The 24,701-nt window shown below is 38.9% G+C and overlaps 1 protein-coding gene across 6 annotated transcripts in view; it reads left to right on the top strand.

Moving 5' to 3' along the window:
* IQSEC1 (IQ motif and Sec7 domain ArfGEF 1) overlaps positions 1-24,701 on the top strand; it is a 716,009-nt gene that overhangs the window by 188,633 nt on the left and 502,675 nt on the right. For all 6 annotated transcript variants that reach the window (XM_084635153.1, XM_084635152.1, XM_084635156.1 and 3 more), the window contains exon 2: positions 6,864-6,893. In XM_084635153.1, the coding sequence (XP_084491279.1) occupies positions 6,864-6,893 (30 nt within the window). The remainder of the gene's footprint in view (positions 1-6,863; positions 6,894-24,701) is intronic.

Below are 24,701 nucleotides of genomic sequence, written 5' to 3' on the forward strand. Positions count from 1 at the left end.
GGTAAGCATCTCATGGTAACTAAGAAAGCCTGGCACAGTGGGTGGTCTACATTTTCAACAGTGATTTTAGGATGACTCAATTTTTGGGTGTCCAACCTCAGAGACACTCAAAGGGGGCTACTTGTCAGATCAGCGGCGCATCCGCCTTTTGAAAATCACTAGTTGTGTTTGAAAATGTAGGCTTGTACTGATACCTTTTGAAATGCTAAAATATTTCTTTTTTTTCTTAAAAAAAATCTTGTCAGCTGAGAGTCTGTATGTTTTAAGGAGTTATGTTGGGTATGTGTGAAAGGGATTTGTCAGATTAGGGTTAAATGTTAAGGTGCGCGTTGCTGGTGATAAATATCATTAGGATATAGCCTCTCTCTCCAAACTAGGTCTTTTAGCTCCACCTGCCTGCTTTGCAAGCTCACTAATGCACAGTGGAATTATAGGCATTTGGATTCTCCAACCTGGATCACAGGTGTCAGGTTAATTGCACTGGAACTGAGCACAGTCAGCCATGGGTTTCTTTAAGACAGAGAGAGGTATGATAGTGTGCAGCCCCACACCTGCCCCCTGCAGTGCAGTACACTTACTCATGTCTCTGACTCTCTGGATAGTCCAGACAATTCTCAAAAAGCCTACACAGGATTCCAATAATCTTGAAAATTGTTGCCCTATGTCCAATCAAAAAAGTCTCAATGACATTCCACATATAGCACTGAGTGCAGTGCTAACATCTTGGGGTTCAAATGGGCCTGGCACAGAAATGGCTTTGGTAGCCACTCACTTGGGGGGGTGGGGGTAGTTTGCAGGGATCAGTCTTTCCATTCTCTTTTTAAGTATATACAGAAGACCCTTCAGGAGTGAATTTACTTTGTGCACTCATTCTAAAGTCTTCACTATGTGTTTTCATTTGTACTTGAAACATTTAATGTATGTTTCAGTTACAAATAAATGTATGCTAAGCAGATGCCATCTTCATTAATGTGAACTGATCTATGGCAAGGGTCAATTCAGTATTCATTTAACTGACTGCCATTGATTTGTAGATATGTAGGGTTGTTCTACCCTCCATGTTCCTTCTGTGAAAAAAATAATTTATCTTTGTATACAGTAGGATTAACTTTATATACCGTAAATAAGACTACATTATATCACTGACACTTTAGAACTCAGGCATTCACAAAGGTCAGGATTGTTCTTCGCTAATGCCTTTTATAAGAGATGATGTTATGCTTGTGACTGACACCAAATACTACAGTAAACTACCACCTTTTAGTGCTGAAAGATACCACTAAGCATAGCATCCTCTTGTTAATTGGAGAATGAGGACACCCAGAAATATTTTCAGTAATCTTTAAAAGGAGATGATTGCAATGAAATTTTATCCAGACTTTCCAGGAAGGTAACTGTACCCGTTTACAATTTTTTTGTGTTATTTACATCTCCCTGGAATAGTTTAATTATATTATGTGGTTTGGATTTTACTACATTTTTATTTCTGGCAGTAGCATTCTTTACTTTGCTTAAGGCAGCAATATTCTCCAGAGCATTAATTTATGTAATTTTGCATTGAAAAGTTTGTGACGCTGCCTGTCAATACACTCAGCTATCTTACTCTTTTTACAGCTATTCAATATCTGGAGATCACTTCTTGGTCTGTATTCAGAGCACTAATCACAGCCCTCTCAATGACCAGTTTGCATTTTCTGGCAAATCCCTTTTGTGCCAAGAGACTATGTAAAAAGACAGCAATACTGTTCTTTAAAGTCTCAGCCACTGCCTGCCCAAAAAAGAGCATCTAGATCTGGTTCAGCTCAGATAAAGCCAAAGTGACATTTATTGGAAGTTATAATAGAGAAAACAGAAGGCAAAAAGACCTTCAACACCTGACAATATCTACAAAAAGATCCTGACAATAAGGTGCTGAACTTTAGTTACAGAATCTTGAAAGCTACTTGTTTCCCAATGTGGTAAAAATCTCTTGGCTTTTTCTTAGCCAAAGCTTTTCCTCACCTTTAGGATAATGTTTCATATTCTCCTTGGAGATTATGTATTTTTCTAACCAGGTTTTAGATACAGTCCATTCCTCTTTTCATCCAAAAGGTCACATGCTTACAGGAGGCATGAAATATTTTGTGTTTGTTGGTTTTTGATAACCAACATCCTTCCCTGGAAAGTTGCACAGACAACCTTAAGTCTGGAATTTCCTAACATCAGTTCTTGAATTTGCAACCTTAACATTCCTTTAACATAAAATTTGGGGTGCAATTTCCCAAGTGTGTTTAAAAAGAAAAAAAAACTGAACCAGAAATTCTGATTTTTTTAACCATATTGACAACCCATTCCTTACCCCTCCCACTCCCAAACCTGGATCATCATCAGAGTTTTGACCTTTTGATTAATAGCACAGACCTCTAATCCTTGAGCTAATAGCATAACTAGTAGCAGTAGAAGGCTGTTATCTTCTGTGGACCAGGCTCAAGATGAGGATGAGATGCACTGTTTAAAAGTGGGTTTCACAACTATTTGCTGACAGCAGAGAAATGTAGAAATGCAGGACTCCTGGATTCAATTCCAGATTCTGGAGAGGCGTGTACTCTACTTGCTACAGACCCCTTCTGCCTCTGGGCCCCCACTCTGACCCCACCCTCTCTCCTCCTCCCTGTGCCTGCACCCCAATGCTCTGCCTCCTGCCTTTTTGTGGCTCTGCACCCCCTGAACACCGTGGCTTCTGTCCCCTTTCCCTCTGCCTCTCCTGCAGCCCCAGCCTGAAGCATACACAGGGCAGCTCTTCAGAGAATTTAGCTGCCAAAGTCTAAGAAGTCTCTACTGAAAGTGTGCCAACTGAGATTTGAAAGCCTCATAACTTGGCCAAATTTGGACATATTTTCACAGGGATGACACAAGGGATATCCCTGACAGCACAGCAATCCTCCTTCCAAATTTAAAGCCCTTGTTCTAACATTTGAAGTCACTAGAGCTTCTCAACTAAATGGTTGTGAGAATTTTTTAACTTGGGGAAAACAGTTATTTCGACTAATTTTGTATTCAGAAACAACTGAACCATATTAGCTGAAACTTTCCAAAAGCAATTTAGCCTTAGGCAGAAACCCAACATGGAATATTTCAGTTTGAACAGTTAACATTTGGTGAAACTTATAAACAACTGAAAACAGGGTCTTATAATAGAACGTGTCACATAAACTGGACTATAGGCTCTACTACCAACTCTGCCTATAATCATGTAATAATTAGAATATGTACTCCTCAATAATTCATTACTCATAAGAACGGCCATTCTGGATCTGACCAAAGGTCCATCTAGCCCAGCATCCTGTCTTCTGACAGTGGCCAATGCCAGGTGCCCCAGAGGGAATGACAGAACAGGGTAATCATCAAGTGATCCCTGTTGCCCATTCCCAGCTTCTGGCAAACAGAGCCTAGGGACACCATCACTATCCATTGTAGCTAATAGCCATTGATGGACCTATCCTCCATGAACTTATCTAGTTCTTTTTTGAACCCTGTTATAGTCTTGGCCTTCATAACATCCTCTGGCAAGGAGTTCCACAGATTGACTGTGAGTTGTGTAAAAAATACTTTTTTGTTTGGTTTAAACCTGCTGCCTATTAATTTAATTTGGCAGCCCCTAGTTTTTGTGTTATGAGAAGGAATAAATAATACTTCCTTATTTACTTTCTCCACAGCAGGCATGATTTTATAGACTTCTATCATATCCCCCTTAGCCGTCTCTTTTCCAAGCTGAAAAGTCCCAGTCTTATTAATCTCTCCTCGTATGGAAGCTGTTCCATACCCCTAATAATTTTTGTTGCCCTTTTCAAACCTTTTCCAATTCCTATACATCTTTTTTGAGATGGGGCACAAAGTCACAATGATAGTTATATCTACTTCACATGGGACTTTGATCTAGAATTCGGTGATGACATTGTTAGATTTACTTGCAGTAACCAAAATTCATTCTGTGTTCTGTAGTTAACATCGTCTTTTTGTGCAGAACTGCATTAATATGCTTATGGGAAGTTGGCACAATGATAGTTCATTTGTGTAATCCCCAGCACAGCTCTTACTATAGGTAATTGAAAGGCCTAAATAAAGATTCCAAAACAATTAAGCTGTAGAGTTTGGTTACAGCTGTCATAGTTTTCTTTCATGCATTTTATTTGGGTTCTTACAAAGGATGTGGCACATGGTTTTTGTTCCTCCCTTTTGGCTACAGAAAAAAAAAATCAGCTACAGATTAGGGCTGTCGATTAATCGCAGTTAACTGATGCGATTAACTAAAAAAAATGAATCACGATTAAAAAAATTAATCATGATTAATCACAGTTTTAATCACACTGTTAAACAATAGAATACCAGTTGAAATTTATTGAATATTTTTGGATGGTTTTCTACATTTTCAAATACATTGATTTCAATTACAACACAGAATACAAATTGTACACTGCTCACTTTATATTATTATTTTGATTACAAATATTTGCACTGTAAAAAAACAAAAGAAACAATAACTTTCAATTCATCTCATGCAAGTACTGTAGTGCAATCTCTTTATCGTGAAAGTGCAACTTAGAAATGTAGATTTTTTTTGTTACATAACCGCTTTCAAAAACAAAACAATGCAAATCTTTAGAGCCTACAAGTCCATTCAGTACTACTTCTCATTCAGCCAATCGCTCAGACAAACAAGTTTGTTTACATTTACAGGAGATAATGCTGTCCTCTTGTTATTTACAATGTCACCAGAAAGTGAGAACAGGCATTCGCATGGGACTTTTGTAGCCGGCATTGCAAGGTATCTACATGCCAGATATGCTAAACATTTGTATGCCCCTTCATGTTTTGGCCACCATTCCAGAGCACATGCTTCCATGTTGATGATGCTCGTTAAAAAAATAATGTGTTAATTAAATTTGTGACTGAACTCCTTCCCTGGGGGAGAATTGTATGTTTCCGGCTCTATTTTACCCCCATTCTGCCATATATTTCATGTTATAGTAGATGACCCAGCACGTTGTTCATTTTAAGAACACTTTCGCTGCAGATCTGACAAAACTCAAAGAAGGTACCAATGTGAGATTTCTAAAGATAGCTACAGCTCTCAACCCAAGGTTTAAGAATCTGAAGGGCCTTCCAAAATCTGAGAGGGACGAGGTATGGAGCATGCTTTCAGAAGTCTTAAAAGAGCAAAACCAACAGAACCCGAACCACCAAAAAAGAAAATCAACCTTCTGCTGGTGGTATTTGACTTAGATGATGAAAATGAACATGCGTCAGTCTGCACTGCTTTGGATTGTTATTGAGTAGAACTCATCATCAGCATGGACGCAAGTCCTCTGGAATGGTTGTTGAAGCATAAAGGGACATATGAATATTTAGTGCACCTGGCATGTAAATATCTTGCAACATCAGCTACAACAGTGCCATGTGAACGCCCGTTCTCACTTTCAGGTTACTTTGTGAACAAAAAGCAGGCAGCATTATCTCCCTTAAATATAAACAAACTTTTTTGTCTGAGCAATTGGCTGAACAAGAAATAGGATTGAGTGAACTTGTAGGCTCTAAAGTTTTATATTGTTTTATTTTTTAATGCAGTTGTTTTTTGTACAAAATTCTACATTTGTAAGTTCAGCTTTCACGATAGAGATTGCACTACAGTACTTGTATTAGGTGAATTGAAAAATACTCTCTTTTGTTTTTTACTGTGTAAATATTTGTAATAAAAATAAATATAAAGTGAGTATTGTACACTTTGTATTCTGTGATTATAATTGAAATCAATATATTTGAAAATGTGGAAAACATCCAAAAATTAAATAAATAGTATTCTATTGTTGTTTAACAGTGCGATTAATTGTGATTACTTTTTTAATCGCTTGACAGCCCTACTACAGATTAATTAATCAAAATGTAAGTTTGTCATCATTACCTCACAAGGATACAGAGGCAAATATTTTAGGTCTTCTGTAGTGCTAAGACCAAATGCATTTTTTGACAGAATCAGACAAATGATTTTATATATTCTGCTCTGGATTCTTCACTCATTCATGAAATATTAAAACTATATCCAGTTCTATTTTTCTTCAGGGAAGTGAAGTTTGTCAGTTTGAATGATATCCTATTCAATCTCCACATTTAAAAATAGCAAACATGAGAGGGAAAAGTAGGTTTTGCATCATTGTGGATTCATAAAATTACTCTTCATTTGGAAGAGAAAATATGGTGGTAGCCTTTAAATAACTGCAAAAGAGCATATTTCCTTCACTTTCCCACAATTTAAGAAATATATACATTTTCAAAAAATCATATTTTAGGTTGATTGTATTTGCAGTCCATAGCTCTTTGGGAAGCAGAGCAGTATTTGAGAAGTCTGGGGATTAGATTACTAAATGTATTTGTCCATGACCTTTTAATACTGAAGACTGAAAAAAGACTAAAGAATGTAAAAGCTAATCTGCTGCTAATATGGGATGTCAGAGGCTGACATTTTTACTTTACAAATGTGGAACATAAATCTGTGATAGTGCATATTTACAAAAGGTCTTTATGAAAGTTCAAGAGTGTGACAGCTAACATTTAAGTGTCCTCATTATTGAGTTGTTAACTGTTATCTTCTTTTTAATTTCTCCTAAATGATTTCTTGTTACTTTAAGTAGAACCAATTTTTTTAATTGCTAATTGGTAGTGAAAGTATAAAAGCACTGGAGATATAAAATGAAACTTAAAGAGAGAAAGCATTAAAAATGAGTAAGTATTTCTGGCATTTGCAAAACATAAATGAGGGTATGTTTATTTTATGAATGCAAAGAGCTGAAGTGGTGGTGTTCTTAATACTACTTTTTGTTACTTTGCAGGTCTGAAGGTGAAAGCTCAAGAAGCGTCAGGTACGTGTTTACATTGTCATTTCTTCCTTCTGTCACACAGTCCTGTCACACAGAGCTGGCTATTTTAATGAAACAATGTGCTTTGATTTCTGGCTGAATGCTGCAAGTAAACTGTGTTTTGCATTAAAAAGGCTTGATTTAAAAGCACAAAACAAAAGAGAGAATGTTTTACAATCTTTTTTAACTTTTATTTTAAAATTGGTCCTATTTTACACAAAAATAAAAAAGCATGCTATAGTCACTGTGTTTCAATTAGGACCAACAAACAGACAAACACAATGTTTGCTGGCTTTGTTGTCTAGCTGCAACAGACTGCAAGAAGGTTTAGTTCAGATTTGTGTACAAGAGGATTTTCTGTACCTTAGCAAAACCAAGACTGGGACAGCCAGGCAACATAATTTCATTGTCATTTCTAGTGTTTCTTCTTACCGTGTAGCATGTTGGCCACTACTCTAGCGAAGGAGTGCACCAACTCTTAGTTCTAGGGCGTAACCACTGTCAAATTCCATGTCAATACAAAATGTCCCTCTGCTCTCATGTTTGGTTGTCTTTGTACAATCCTGTTTCTTTTACGTAACAAGGAAGAGAAACTCCTTAGATTTTCTTTAAATTAGTTTGATTTCACGGAGATCCTGATGACATTGGAAGATTTTGATGGTTAGGGCATCAGACCTTTAATGCATTTAACATATTTTATCATTATTGTCTTGGATTTGCCTCACACACTGAAAATATATTTCTGTTCTTTGTCATAGTTGTGAACTGTGGAACTCTTAATGGGCATTTAAAATCAGTCAGAACTTTAAAAACTGCACACTTGGAGCCTGTTTCTGCATTTCAATTGCATTCATACTCCTTTTAGCTACAACAAATGTGTTGATGCGCAAGCAATGCAGGCTTGGGTCCATGATTGCTAGATTGAGAATGGCAGCCACAAAATCTCTGCCTAAGTTTGCAGTTTGCTATATTCATGGTTACCATGTTTCCCCATTTGCTGGCATTGTAAGCTATTGCCGCCAGAAAATCACTACCATGAAAAAATCAACTCTAGGCTGCTCCAGTCCGGAATATCTGCAAAAACTCACAGACTTGCAGATTAATCAGTTTCATATTTGTGTATCAGACATCAAGGGATTTTCTAAAACATGAGTGAAAACTCTGCTCAGAATCACGCACCAGCTTTCTGTGCCTTTCAGCTGATTGCTTAATTAGGACACTTTCCAATAAATATCAAATCAATGTGGAACTGACCTGCATGTGGAATAGAGTGTGGGAGAAGCGGAAAGCGTGTTCTGTGCATACAATAGGAGAATTAGAATAATTGGCCAGTAGTTAGGATTGTAGTGAAGGAGACATACGCAGATAGACAACTGCCTTAAATTAGTAATTAGCATGGCCTCACATTTCTAGAGTTGAAGAAGAAACTATTCTTCGTATGGTATATTCAGATCATTCATAAAAGAAGGAATAGATAGCTACTGTTGGTAAAGCATTTGGAAACACATGCTATAAATGTGCTATCTACTGAATTTGTCCCAATGAATAAAACACTTAAATCCATTTTAAATTTGCCTGAAATAAGGACTGAGTGAAAACTGAAAAGAGAACATAGAATTTTGCCTGTTTATTTAGTTATTATGCTGGGAAGGGGCAGTAGAAAGGCCCCCACAACTTAAACTCCTTCCTGGAGTTGCTATAGGTTCCCTTAGTTGTCAAAGATATTATAGGTTGTGTACACAACAGTATCTGTTGGTAAGACAATTTTGTATTGCACTGAGTCCAATGGCCAGGCAGTGGAGTTTGACCACTTTGATAAATAATTATTTATAATATGCAAGTTCATTTACCCATAATCTCTTCTTATTCATTGCAATATTGATCTGCTTAGGGAGCAAGTTAAAAAGAAAAGCCCAAAATAGCTAAAATCACATTGGGTTATATTCTGATCTCATAGGTTGAGAATCACTCCACTGAAGTCAATAGAGTTACTTGAGACTTACCGTGATGTAACTGAGATAAGATTCTCGCCCATGATGATTTCCTTCTTTGGCATTTTGATTTTGTTGATTTGCCCTTCTTTGACTTAACTGCTAGCAGCCATTTTCTTATTGCATTTGGTGACTGGAAAAGGATGATCTGCTATCTTCATATGAAATCACTATGGAGAACCTATTCTACATTCAAGCATGTGTTTACTAAAGGTGCAATTCACCCATAGAGGGCCTGCTGAAGTTCTTCTACACTATGGGAGTCCCATGATAGTCTAGAGGGTGTAGTCTAGAGGGTGCAGATAGAGCAGAGATTCCTCTACAGTGTGGAGGTCAGTTAGCCTCCATGCTACCTTAAAATAAATATGTATTTATCTTTATAAAATGCTTTGTCTGGGCCCACCCCATGCTCTGGGTATGAAGCCCATAAGTTAGAATTATATAGTGCAAAAACCAAAAGAACTTGACAGTAAGTATCACCAGCAACTATAACAAGGATAATAAAATAAACCCAAACTCTTCAGCCCTCCACACATCTTTTCCTCTAATGCTTGGGAAAATAGATGGGATCTGTAGCACTCTTGGAAGACTAATAAATCCAGACTTTGGTGAACTGGAGTAAGGGACTGAGTTGCAAAGCTGGGGAATGCCCCGCCAGCAACATCCTACTTCTTATAGCAAAGAGGTTGTCTAGACTGAGCATCTTCACATAACGAAGCTGTGACAGTATAGCGCAGAGAGAAGCATCATTTCAGGTAACCAGATCTCAAACCATTTAGTCCTTTAATGGCAAACGCCAACACCTTGAATTCCTCCCAGAGGATAGGTGTAATGTTCTTTCAGCATGAAATTCTTCTCAGCACTAGCACTAGCTTCAGTTTCAGAGTGATCTCAGGGTGCAGCCCCAAGTAAAGCGTATTACACCAATCTAAAATAAACCAGCACAAAGGGTGTATTTAGGAGTAGGCCAGAGCTAACATAAATCTAATCTAACCAGAAATCCCAGCACATGGGGTGACAAAGGGGCAGCATTTGCTATTTCAGCCTATGGGGTATATTCTATACCCTACACAGTCCAGTTATGCTGAGATTTACAGAGAGTGGGTGAATTTAATCCAAAATGGCCTTATATCCTTTTACCTGTCTGTGTTCATGCTTTTTTTCCTTCTGATCTTACTACTTTTGCTTTGCTTTGTTTTCCACACAAAGGCCCACTTTTCTCTCTAGGTAACATCTTGACCTTGTAGTCAAGTTGCTTGTATTGTTTTGCTTCTTTATTACTTCTTTCATAGTGCACAGCTCAAGGTGCAATTTAATCATCTCAAATGAGGCGATGAAGGCAGTTTGGGGAGCAGCACTTCAGTTCTGTGACAAGAAGAAATAATCATCATTTCTCTACACAAATGAATACATCAGTGAATGTAAAAATGCTGGACAGATCAATATGCTGACCATAGCGTTTGTCAGTTTCTTCTGCCAAATTGTTCTCAGTAGAATCCATGAAGTAGGTTAGAGAGGCAAGATGCTGCAGTCTGGTGGCAATCCAGGAATAAAATGCTCAATGTGAATATTTATTGGACAGATAACAGATACTATGAAGGGATTTCATTCAGGGTTTGTTTGATACACTTATAGATAATAAACAAGAAAGAGAGCAGTGGCTGGAATTCACATATGTCAGACTCTTACTAGCTACAGTACACAAAGAAAACAGCAATTTCTACTAATAAATGTACCATTTCACAAGCACTGTTTTTGCAAAGAAGTCAAAAAAATAAGATGTTTGTAGGATTGGATAACTAATGGGATTGATAATGAGACATGGTGCTGCTTACCCCTAGGTCATCAAAAGGCATTAGCATCCCCTGCTGTTTAGTGGCCTAATATATGCAGAAGGAGTCTTAATTGACTTCCTTTTGGACTATTGTCCAAGTTATAGCAACCAGTACCATAATTAGCTCTTATGTTTGCAGTCTCAGCAAATGGACGTGGAAATTGCGAGTAGTAGGGGAGTGGGCTTCTCTCCCTCTTGTAAATGTGCTCAACGTAGGTCAGAGCTGAGGCGTAGTGGAGTGTGGGCTAATTAACTCCTGTGACTCTTAGTTCCTTATATTAACAGAAAGATGGATTAATTTAGTTGGCTCAAGTGCAAGTTTAATACATTAGTACCAGTGTTGTTAATCTACCATATAAAATTTAATACTAGCAGGTTCTTTCTTGTTTACCAGTACAGAATTTTCCTTCCCCTTCTGTATAAATGGGCTAAGAAAGGATTCTGGACAGTTACAACAAAGCTACAAATGGCTGTATTTTTGCAATAGTATCAGGAACTTTCTCCATTTTGTTAAGAAATAAAATAATAATATTAATGGAATAGTTGACTTAAATGCAGTGTTATGAAATTCAAATGCTTGGTAAGATTTGGACTCAAAGAATAGATTATTTCCTTTTTGGGAAGGAAATGAGTACATACAATACAGTAGTCTGTGTCTAACTTACAATATGTTTATTATTTGTATTATGGTCTTTCCTGGAGGCCGAGCTGAGATTGGGACCCCTTTTTACTAGTAGTTGTACAAACACCTAGTGAGAGCTGGTCTGTGTCCCAAACTGCTTACAGTCAAAATAGGACAGAACAGATAGAGGGTGGGAGGAGAAAAGTCTCATGGTATGTGGTGTTTTTGTTAAGGACCCAGCTCCTGGAGTCATGTGAATACATCAGAATCTCAGCTTTAAAAGTAACAAGTTTCTAGCTGCCATGATTGTGGAGAAAAGCTTGAAAATGTGAATTCTGCAACCTCAAACAAAAACAGAAGGCAAATAAAAAGGATCCTCTAAATTTTCTTCTAAAATTCCCACCACCCTTGGAGATGTACTATAAACAAGATGCTGGAAGCTTCTGGCATTTAACTACTATTCTCCAACCCAGCTCAGTCTAAATCTAGACAAGATATTGAAATCCACCAAAACTATTGGCTACCAGTGTCTTGTTTATACTAGAGCTTAATCCAAGTCTGATCTAGTTTACACTCAGGGCCAGTCATGCCGCCATCTATTCTGGGAATGCAGGGTATGTAAAGGTGAGTTAAAGCCATTGCAGGAACTGAGCAAACACACTGGATGTAAACATGGTTCTAAACCAGTGTTTCCCAAACTTGGGATGCCACTTGTTCAGGGAAAGCCCCTGGCGGGCTGGGCCGGTTTGTTTACCTGCCGTGTCTGCAGGTTAGGCTGATCGCGGCTCCAACTGGCCATGGTTCACCGCTGCAGGCCAGTGGGGGCTGCGGGAAGTGGTGCGGGCCGAGGGACGTACCGGCCTCCCTTCCTGCAGCCCCCATTGGCCTGGAGCGGCAAACCGCGGCCAGTGGGAGCCGCGATCGGCCAAACCTGCGGACACGGCAGGTAAACAAACCGGCTGGGCCTGCCAGGGGATTTCCCTGAACAAGCGGCATCCCAAGTTTTGAAAACACTGCTCTAAACACATGGCTATGTTAAATACTGCAAAACCAGTTGCAAGTTGTCCATTTACCAGAAGTATTTTGATTACTTTTGTGAAATGAATGCTGCAGCTGCTGCTGCTAACAATACACTTTGAATGCTCTGACAGCACATTTTGTGCCTAAAATTAAATAAATGATCTCCAGGTGGAAAATTACTGAAGGTAACTTCTCATCTTTAATAAGAGAGTGTTTACCTTCTAAAACAAGTAAAACTTGCTAGTCCTGCCATTGAATCAATAAAATTACTTGACGAACAATACCGTGTAGAACGTTAAATATGTTTTGTAAAATGTGGTAAGTTTGCTGTCATATTGAGTTTTAGAGCATATTTGATTTAGAATCCTAGGCCTACTGTAAATATAATTTTTTTTTCTTTATTGTAGGTCTCCCCCACCCCACCCCCAAGAAATTCTGAAATGTAGACAATGTATTTTACCTAACTGAATTTACCTTTGGGCACTATGTTTTTCATAATTCTTGTTGGAAAAACAAACCCTTTTTAAAAAGGTAGATGGGTCATCTTTAGAAAGAACCAAAGAATCCCCACACAACCAATTTCAGTCCACATTCAGATGACACCAGAGCATTTGTGCCAGTCTCTGTGGATGAGTAAGACCAACAGACTCCGGTCGTCGGGGGGGATCAAACCTGAGACCTCTGGAGCTTAGTGCATGAGCCTTTACTGCGTGAGCTAAAAGCCAACTGCCTGTTAGCTAAGGCTGTAGAGCAAACTCTCTAAGTGGTCTCGGTGCAAGTAGATGGGACAGAACACCAGACCCAGGAGGTTTGTGGGTTACACATGGATGTATTGAGCTGCAGTATAAATACTAAAGAGTTTCCCCTTGATAGATGGTCTTTCTTAAATATTTGGTTTTGAAGTACTTACCTATGTTTTGCATATGAAATGGTATATCACATAAGATCATAGGCGCCAAGTTTCTAATCTGCCGGGGGGGTGCTCCCCCTGGCTCCCTGCAGGCCCCGCCCCCACTCCACCCCTTCCCCCAAGGCCCCAGCCCTGCCCCTTCATGCTCCTTCCCCACCCAGTTCTGCCCCTCCCCCAAGCACACTGCTCCCTTTCTCCTCCTCCCTCTCCCCCAGTGCCTCCTGACACAACGATACAGTTGATCCGTAGTAGGAGCTGGGAGGGAGGGGGAGGCGCTAATTGGTGGGGGCCTACCGGCAGGCAGAACACACTTGGGGAAGGGGGAGGTTCTGGTGGGGGGGCTGCCAGTGGGTGCTTAGCACCCACCATTTTTTTTCCCGTGGGTGCTCCAGCCCCGGAGCACCCACAGAGTCAGCACCTATGCATACGATTGTTACATCCGAATAGGGCACTTTTGTTGAGTTGCTTGAATTTGATGGTCAGAAGTTCACACAGCTAGATAGAGGAATTTGATGTTCAGGGTCCCTCTGAAGATACCTGCTCTTCACGCTCCAAGCAGGCACATCAAAGGAAGTGCATGACAGTGTACATCAGCTGATCGCATGATGGTGCATATGGAAAAAAACAGTGGCCTAAAAAGTCATCAGGCCCTGGCCAATACAGGACTTTATTTCATTAGTAACATTTACTCTGATTTTACTTAAAAAAAAAAAAAAAGTCAGAAAGGCTGTGATCTTACAGTCCTCACTCATTTTAGTAGGATTAATGTGACTAGTACCTTCACTTCAATGGTGGTTTTCTTTGTCTGTGTGTTCTTCCAGATCAATAAAGATTGCCCATAACTTGAAAGAACACTTCTGGAAACTGAACTTCATTAAAATACATTTTTGTTATATTGAAATGTAACAATATTATAATAATATTGGTTTGAGGTTATTGGGGTTCACACTGTTTTCAATATTTATATTGTGTTATTACAGTAAATATGATCTAGATATTTAAATTAACGAAAGCCATTAAAATAGATAGTTTGAAAATTTACTTTCCCCAAGTCATAAACATGTATACATGGATCTATTAAATAGGTCCGTCCTTTTAATTAGCTGTGCCTTTTTTCATACAGCTGTGAGTAGAAAATGCAATTTATTTTATGAGTCATTTTAATACAATGTGACAGAGCTCAGAATATTTACTATGAAAAAAGTAGTATAAACCATCACTTCAAAGCTTAGAGAGACATGGTGGGTGAGGTAATATTTCTTTATTGGGCCAACTTCTGTTGGCGAGAGAGGCAAGCTTTCAAGCCACATAAAGGTCTTTCTCAGGTTTGGGAAAAGTTTCAGAGTAGCAGCCATGTTAGTCTGTATTCACAAAAAGAAAAGGAGTACTTGTGGCACCTTAGAGACTAACCAATTTATTTGGTACTCAAAGTGTCACAGCTAAATACATGTGCTAACTACCTATGCTAAATTATCTGTTCCATCATGGTATTCCAAGTGTCACAGATAATGTCTTCTGCAGTCTCCACAGTATGCATCCGATGAAGTGAGCTGTAGCTCACGAAAGCTTATGCTCAAATAAATTGGTTAGTCTCTAAGGTGCCACAAGTACTCCTTTTCTTTTTGTGAATACAGACTAACACGGCTGTTACTCTGAAACCTGAGATAAATACAAGATGTCAAGACCACAGTTCCTTAGAATATGTGCTATGTATGCTAAGCTATGTTTGATCTAGTATTTAGCTGTGACACTCTGAGTACCTTTCCCAGACCCGAAAAAAAGCTCTGTGTGGCTTGAAAACTTGTCTCTCTCCCCAACAGAAGTTAATCCAATAAAATATATTACCTCACTCATGTTTTTTCTCTAGTATCCTGGGACCGACACAGGTACAACAACACTGCATACTTCAAAGCTTGTAAGAATAGCATGAAGCAACACCTCAGAATGAAAAAAATCTTTTTCTTACCTCTGGATTACATAGCTGAATCTTTAATAGCTCTGACAGGCAACAAAAAGACAAAGAACTCAAGAATGTGTATGGTGTGGGAATTTCAAAAGAGGAGACTTACATACTTGTCGTTTTCAATCAGTGTGAGTCTTTCTGTCAAGCAAGACTGTAAAAGAATTCACTAGCAGCACTGTTATCTACCTTAAATTTCACTTTGGGGAGTCATGTGTACTCCCCCCGCAGTGTGTGGCTACACTGCAGTCATAGAGTGTGGTTTGTATAGACATACCAGAGCTAGCTTTAATCGAGTGAGCTCAGGAATTGGTGAAATGAAGCCATGGCTGCCTGGGCTTCATGCTGGGCTAGCCACCTGGGTGGGTCCAGGCAGGCTTATACAGACTGCACTGAAGCCCATGCTACCACAGTTTCACCACTCTCGTACTTGATGTAGCTAGATTAAAGCTCTCTTGGGTACGTCTATGCCAGCTGCAATCACACCCCCATCACTACAGTGTAGACACATGTTGCGAGTCACAGGGCCAAATCCTCATCCTCTCTGTTCCAGTGCAGCAATGCAGAGGGGCTGTAAAGAGGGCACAATACTTTTTCCCACCCTCAGGGAACTGCAGGGTGGTGCAGAGCTGGTGTACCCACTCAAAGCCATCCTTCCACATAGCCGCTGGTGTAGTAACATAGCCAGTGCAGTAGACCTGGTCAAAACGTTTTCAGTGAAACATTTTTGAGAACCAGGTTCCCATCAGCCTCTTTCTCTTTGGCCCAATAAATATTTAGTTTATGTATACAGCATGGAACAGCTCTGACAGGAGAGATTGAGACAGTCTGATTCTATAACCCAGTTCTTCAGGCACTCACCTCATGGGTGTTGCCAGCAGTGCCCTTCAGAACATCCACTGCAGCAACCTCATGGGGTCCTTGCTGTACTGGCCCACATGAAGGGAGAGGATGACTGGGACCTTACCCCCCAGCCCTTTTGTCCCCTTTCAGGTATCTGACACCACTGAGTGCTAGGAAGGAGCAGGGAGAATAGTCCCCATTGAGATTCAGGCCTGTTCCTGCACAGGAGGGCAAAGGTAGTGGGGAGGGGCTGGTAAGAATTGGGCCCTGAGAAGGAGTTTCAGATCTGAGCCGAAGAAACATCTAACAAGAAACAAAGCAGCTCTGCACAGTTATTTTACTTTTATTGATTGATTTATTTAGAAGGAGTTTATTAAAACTCAGTGTCTGCTTGCAAATCAATTCTGAGTAAAATAAAGGTATACAGAGCCACAACTTCAATGTCATAGTTTAGGGGTGAGTCACATGAATGTTCAGTTACTGTGTCATCTCTCTGATTCACTGACTGCATGTGACAGGGACCTTCTCTGGCTACTTTAATTGTGACATACAGACTTTTCATATGGTATTTATGGTAACCCTAAAAAATTAACAAAATTATCACTTAGTATTAATCAAAAACTATTACTTTTCTAAATAGACTCTTAAGCACCAACATTGAAAAGGTCAGGTTGACCCTTCAACTTTACAATAGTTAGGAGAACATGCTGAGTTGCTTCATATTAATTTCCTTGGCACTTTTATTGTTAATGGAGATAAAATGGACAGAATAGGTATTTTATTTTAAAAATATTTTAGATCTTTATGAAATTGCTTATATCTTTTTAAAGCAATAAAATACATATAATATCATTAGACTAAACTTTATGTATGGTAGTGCAATACATTCATTTTACAATGTTGTCAAAACTTCAGCAGTGCATTTTATAATTAACAAACTCTATATTAGAACCAAATAAGTTTGTTTTTTCAATGTCATCACGAAATAAGCTCTGGGTTGACATGAGGTGGTGGGGAGGAGAGGAAATGGGTTGCTTCAGGAAATAAGGTTGTGAATGTAGTTTTTAAAAAGCAGTATAAATTGAAGACACATTGTATTGTGCAATTCGCAAATGTATTTAATGTGTGTACTGCATATACATACATGGCATACAAAAATACATGACAGTATGGAGTAAAGGTTTTAATACCTGGAGTTCAGAATGGTCACATTACTTAGAGGAGATGAAACCACAAATTAGGTCATCCCAAACAAGAGCTGACCTAACCTTTATACCACACCGTTAGGTGTTCTGTATATGCCAGGTAGTTAACACGAAAGTGTTTCACAAATATGTTAAGGAAGTGACAAAAATGTGGTGAGACAATTATTTGTATCCTTCCACCTGTACCTCGGTTATCATGGGCCTGATGCTTATCTTATTTACATCCGTATTAAGCAGGAATACGTATAATTAGAATTATTCCCCGGATGTCTAACTTTGTGGCTTCTAAGGAAGGAAAAATTATTAATAAACTAGCAATAAACCCTAAAAGCATAACTCTACCCTCATCCTTCCCAGTTACACAGTTCACGAGCACAGGGATATCGAACACAGATAGACCATATAAGTTAGTGAGGTCGTAATTAAGATTTTGCATTAGATCATGAAAAATGTGGTGTGCGAATTGTGATACTGTATGTATTGGAAGTCTCAGGAACTTATTTAGACCCGCCGTCTGTCAGGAAAAGTGGTAAATGTGATGTGTTAGTTACAGTTTATTTCAGGAGGAAGCCTTAATGGGGCATTTCCTTGCTTGTCAGGGTTTGTGTGGGTAAGTGTTCCCCTTAATATTATTATATGTTATCACAGTAGCACTTTGGGGCCCCAACTGATATCAGGGCCCTATCTGGCTGGGTTCTGTACAAACACTAGTTAGAGACAAGTCCCTGACCTGAAGAACTTAGTGAAAATAAACAAGACTGACACCGGGAATAGGGAACAGAGGTGCAGAGAAGTGAAAGCGACTCACCTAAAGTAACAGAAAAGGTCTGGTTTCAGAGTAGCAGCCATGTTAGTCTGTATTCTCAAAAAGAAAAGGAGTACTTGTGGCACCTTAGAGACAAACAAATGTGTCAGAGACAAGCCTAGAAATCTTGTCACCTGCCTCTCACCCCAATGCCCTATTCAGTAGAATCACATTGTTTCTTGGCTTTTAATGAAGCTTTCACTTTGTGGGAAAATATATAAGATACATGCAGGGACACTACATAATACGTGCATCTTTAATCACGTTAAATTTGGAGTTTGATAATTAGATGCAATGGTGTGTGTGTGTATTATCTTTAAGTATATGTAATTACTTATAGAAGTGCTGGAGTATGAAGATGCCAACATATTAGCTAATAAGCATTCTTAAAAGGTGAGTAATGTTTTCCCTGTGAATCTCCTAATTAGAAACACACATCTCTTCCTATTAACATTTTAAAATTAGATTAAGCTCCTATTAATACATAACTGTAACTAAATGTTTTCTCCAGTTGTTCTTGGAGCCTATCAAAACAAATTAGCCATTTATTTATTAGCTCAGTCTTGGACTGGTGTATGTATTTATATGCAAGGGAGATAAGCCAAAACTGGATCTCTAAGGATGCAGCTGCTTTTTTAGCATAACCTTCGTGTGCTCCAAGTACCCCCATTAACCTTAGATATTTTCCATTGGCCTTGTTTGGTGTGTATCTGCTAAGGACCTGTCACAATGGTGGATCCACATACATATAAAAAACTCATGATTCAGCATTTTTTCATAATACAACTTCACAATATCAGCTAGAATTCATAAGCTGCACAGACATAGCCCCAATTCATCACATCCTCATTTAATATTGTACTTTCCTTGACAACAGTAGAGATGCTCCAGTCTTACACTAGTGGTACAGAAAGCAGAATTTGGTGATTTTTGTGTGTTGTAGAAGTGGAATGGGAGTCAGGACGTGAGCTGTGTAAATGTGATGGGTTTCAGAGTTTGCATCCAATCTCACTTAATGGGAGTTTGCTTCCATTATCTTTCCCTGAACTTTTAAAATGGAATGCATGCAAAAAACTCAAAATTCACTCAGTTGCAGATGGTCTTAAAATAGCATTCCTTCACAGTGCTGGAAACCAAAATACAGCAGCATCAGTGCTGTTTTTAATCACTTGGAAAAGAGAACTAGAGAATGAAACTAACTGTAAACAAGATTTTCAAGAGTGTCTAGTGGTGTTAAGTGCTGTAATTTTTTGAGTGACCAACTTGAGACAATTTAAAAGGGTGCTATTTTCAGAAAGCACTGAGCACCCACTCTCTGAAAATCCGGCCCCTTTAAAGTGTCTTGGGTTGGCCATCCAAAAAAATTAGCCAAGCAAAATCACTAGGCACTTCTGAAAATCTTGACCAGAAAGCAAAATTGCCAGTCTAGTGTCACTGTTTAAGCTGAATGAAGTTTAACAGTTAAAAAATCGTATCAATTATTTAAAAGATTAGCTGTTTTAAAAGCTTTTGGATTTAAGAAACAAATCATTAGTAATATAGGAGAAGCTTAAAAACTACTTTTATATTGAAGCTGTCGCTTGTAGTTTTAATAGAACTATGATTGAAAAAACAGAGAAAAAAATAACCACTGATGTAAAGAATAATGGATTGTTTGGATTAAGCAATCTAAACACAAAACTAAAAGAGTCAGGTAAGCTGTAGTTCTGGCACTGAACTGGCCGAATCATGACACTACCTGAGAAGTTGTAGCTCATGGCTGCATGGTAACGTGGGGTAGCAGGAAGAAGAGAGAGAAAGAAAATAGCTTTTTAACCTAACTACCAGCCTCTGAATTATCTGGTAATGCCTTAAGCATATTGAAGCACCATTCTGGGTATTAGAATTCTTCATAATTGGAATAAAAGCCTGAGATACTATAAATGCTCCTAAAATAATAACAGCCCTAGCATATATTATGTTTTGGTGACAAAACACCTTTTGCATGAGCTAAGCTAACTCTCATTTTATTTTCCCCCTTCTTATTGCTACATTAGGTCCAATTTGTAAAGAAATGCAACAATAGCAAGTGTTTGATATGTACATCAAGGGAAAATGTATTCCAAATTGACTTGATAATATATTTGATATGGCAGTAGCTCCAGAAAGAGGTATAAGCACATAATCATTTTAATGAAATTGTTGGTTCAAGTAATGAATATTATCATAATTTAATGTACAAAACAGATTTATATTTGTACTGAAAAATAGAGCTGTAACTCCTGTTAATATTCAGCATCATCCAGGTGGATAGACTAGCATTTGTAAACTTCGCCTTGAATTCTCTTCTCTATGAAATAGACAGCTGTAATTTATGAAAGTTTATAAGGCCTAGATCTGGAAAGGTATTTAGGTGTCCAATTCCCATTGAAATCAATTGAGGATCTGGGCCTAAGTGTTGATCCTGCTCATTGAATTATCTTGACTGATCGGTGGTTGTCCAATGTACAATCTTAAAGAAAAAAACTAACCTCTATAAGTGGATTCATATGTGTTCAATGTAAATAATTTTAGGCCCAATCCTGCAGTCCTTGCAGGAGCTGTCCTTATTAGTGAGTAGTCACATTGACTATAATGTAGGATAAGACCCTTTACCTGTGAGTGCAGTTTAACCTGCACAATAGATAAATCCTTTGTCTTTACAATATGCTCAATTGAGTGATTTAAGTAATTGTAATTTCCTTCACATGATTTCATTTTTCCAGGGCAGACAGCACTCTGAAATACATTCATCTTTAGCATTTGGCTAAAGCTGAAGTGACAGAATGCAAGTGTGGAAACAGAAGAAAAATTAGGATTTCTAGTCCAAGAGTATCTTTTCTGGAATAGGATGTGTTGTGCTTCATAATGTTCCCCAGTGGTCTCTGTTGAAGCAACCTTTATAGCCTCCATAGAACTGATCATAATTACTTAGGGCAAAATCCTGTCCTGGCCCATACAGCGAGGGGGAACAGAAGTACTTTTCAGTGCGGGCAGACATGCTTTGGATCTGTTCTACTGCTCCGACTCAGCAGGAGCACCGTGCACCCTTGAGTAGCTCTTACTGCTGTATACAACATACCTGCTGGCTGGCTGGGGAGCTGGGTATATACCCTGTAAACTGCAGAGTTAGGGAAGGTATGCACTAGCCAGCCCTCTGTCTTCCTTGAATGCTATAGACAGATCCTGCCCTGCTGCGTGTACTTAAGGAAGGTGTTCCCTATTCCCTCTATGCATTTGACTTCCAGAAGAGCACAGGACATGATGTAGCCTTGGAATACAGTGCTATTCGTTCTGGAGATACTGGGACAGACTCTATGGTGTCAGGTATATGCAACTCCTAGAATTCATTTGGGGGCACATGGGAACTGACTGCGTAATTGGCTCATTGTATTTAGAAAGTGATTGAGAGAACCTACTGTCATGACACAAATATGAGTATAACTGCAGACTTGGTTACAAAAGTGTGACTCTCATTAAAATCCTAGCTAACAACAAAATATGACCCTCTGAGCTTGACTTGTTTATAAACAATTTATAATAAATAATTCAGATAAAAGCATCTATCAAATATGTTAATAGAGACCAGGATTATTTTTGTATATAAGGAAGAGGAATAAAATTGATTTTATGATCAAGTTTAGACAGTTTATTTTATTCACATAGTATACTGAGCACATAGTCTAAACTGAGCAAACACATCTGCAGCACCTGTCTATATGCAATTGCCATGACTGTGCAGGTAAAATGGACAGTTGTGTGTAGTACACACAACTAGGCATTTTGTACCTGCAGTAGTGATAGAAATTGTGTGCAGGCTATTGTACATACATTTTCTCACATGCAGTTTAGAATATCAGGACTAGAAGGGAGAAATACCTGTGTGATAGAATTCTATAGTGTGTTTCTTGTTTCCTTGCTGATCCCAGGACATACTTCACATTTTTACTCTTATTATTGATGGAAGGCTTTTTTTTTTATTTTTTTTTTATTTTTTTAAACTGAAGAAATAAAGGGCAGGACAAATTACTGACTATGCAGGAGTATTTAGCCACCTTCCGAGTTATTAATTTCTTTATTGCCTTTATTTTATATGAATTTGTATTCTAGGCCCCTCAGTGGCTAACAGTTTAATTCAAGAATGATCCTAGGATTAGTGCTTAAACATGACTTAGATATTTTGTTCATCTTCTGAGCTGTTGTAATGACACTGTTGGAAGGATTCCAATAAAAGTGTAATTTGAAGCAAATTGAAGATGAGTTTGGTAAACTTCATTTTGTAAGAGCAGCGAACAATGTAACATTTTAATAGAAGCATTTCCCCTGGCTTTCTATGTCTGCATTGCAAAAATATAAAGCTTGCATTTTGGTCAGTTCTGACTATATAAAATTAATTTATGGATAGTGTCAAGGTTCCTCCCCCACTCTGAACTCTAGGGTACAGATGTGGGGACCTACATGAAAAACCTCCTAAGCTTATCTTTACCAGCTTAGGTCAAAACTTCCCCAAGGTACAAAATATTCCACCCTTTGTCCTTGCCGCTACCACCACCAAACTAATACTGGTTACTGGGGAAGAGCTGTTTGGACGCGTCCTTCCCCCCAAAATACTTCCCAAAACCTTGCACCCCACTTCCTGGACAAGGTTTGGTAAAAAGCCTCACCAATTTGCCTAGGTGACTACAGACCCAGACCCTTGGATCTTAAGAACAATGAACAATCCTCCCAACACTTGCACCCCCCCTTTCCTGGGAAATGTTGGATAAAAAGCCTCACCAATTTGCATAGGTGACCACAGACCCAAACCCTTGGATCTGAGAACAATGAAAAAGCATTCAGTTTTCTTACAAGAAGACTTTTAATAAAAATAGAAGTAAATAGAAATAAAGAAATCCCCCCTGTAAAATCAGGATGGTAGATACCTTACAGGGTAATTAGATTCAAAAACATAGAGAACCCCTCTAGGCAAAACCTTAAGTTACAAAAAAGATACACAGACAGAAATAGTTATTCTATTCAGCACAATTGTTTTCTCTAGATTACTTACTAAAAGTTCTAAGACTCCATTCCTGGTCTATCCCCGGCAGAAACCAGCATATAGACAGACACACAGACCCTTTGTTTCTCTCCCTCCTCCCAGCTTTTGAAAGTATCTTGTCTCCTCATTGGTCATTTTGGTCAGGTGCCAGCGAGGTTACCTTTAGCTTTTTAACCCTTTACAGGTGAGAGGAGCTTTCCCCTGGCCAGGAGGGATTTCAAAGGGGTTTACCCTTCCCTTTATATTTATGACAGATAGTTTTTAATTAATCTTTAGAATCAAGGTTCAGCAGTTACTATCCAGCATACTAACCTGAACAACTAAAGCTGATACTAAAAAAGGCTTGATCATCAGCCTGGTCTAGTAAGTTTGGGGCGGCAGGCGGTAAATGGTCTGCTCTCTCCTTGCTCCCCATATTCTCTAAGCTGATGAAAAGAGAGTGCCATTCTTTCTCACACTCTTTCCTTTCACCTTTAACACCGGGTCCCAGTAATCATTATCTTCATCTTGGTAAGACTGTTTGAGCAGACTTTGTACCTGGTCTGGTAAATTGTTACGGGAATTTAGCAAAGATAGACGAGGTTGATTATCTTTAAATCTATACTATTTAAAGTATGGTACAGGCTAGGGGTTCTCATTTTCTTTCTGAGGCCTCCCCATGGGCAGTGGGTGACACACCATCTTGGGGAGGCTGGCCCCTGGCCAACCCTGCCCCTCCCACCCCCTCTCACGCAGGAGCCCAGAGGCCTGCTTCCAATATGCTATAAAAATCCCATGCCCTACCTGTGCCACAACTGTTTTTCTGCATATGCAGTAGATTAAAAGCCGATGTTGGGGGATAACAAGCAAGGCAATTGCCCAGGGCCCCACAAAGTTAAATTGCTTGGGCTTCAGCTTTCAGCCCTGGGCCCCAGCAAGTCTAACACCAGCCCTGCTCTCTGGTTTATTTTGGCAGACCCCCTGAAACCTGCTCGCAGCCCCTCAGGATGTCCCAAACCCCTGGTTGAGAACTGCTGCTATAAGCTACTGTAATAATGACAAAGGATTAGATAGCACATGAGCAGGGAGTGACACTGTCTTCTGTGGACATAGCCATAATGTTGGGTGGGGAGCTTGCTGTGGAGTGCAGGCATTCCACAGGGTAGGTGGGTATGTTTGTTCTCCTGGCTAAAAGTAAAGCCAGTGACTGCAGGGCAGAGGGACAACACCTTTCTAATACTTTTTATGAAAAATTTTTAGAATCTTGTAAGGCCTTTTAAAATCTCAATTTAATTATTCTTAAGATATGTCAAGTATGACTTTAAAAGGAAACTGAAACTTTTTTTTAAAAAGGGGGGGAGGTGCTATACTATTGACTCCATACCGAACGTCCAAATAAACCTTAGATTTCAGTAATTGGGCACTTCCACACCTTTTTGTTGTCTCGTTTACCAGTCCATAAATGCAGCACTGCTGCTGCCCACATCCCACTCGAGTGAGACTTCTTTATGTACCTTGGTGACATTAGTAACCCTTAAAGTCAGGCTGGAGATAGGTAATCTGCATATTTAACTTTAATTTTCCTT

Source organism: Lepidochelys olivacea, assembly GCF_965140295.1.
Source record: "Lepidochelys olivacea isolate rLepOli2 genome assembly, chromosome: 7".
NCBI classification, from domain to species: Eukaryota; Metazoa; Chordata; order Testudines; family Cheloniidae; genus Lepidochelys; species Lepidochelys olivacea.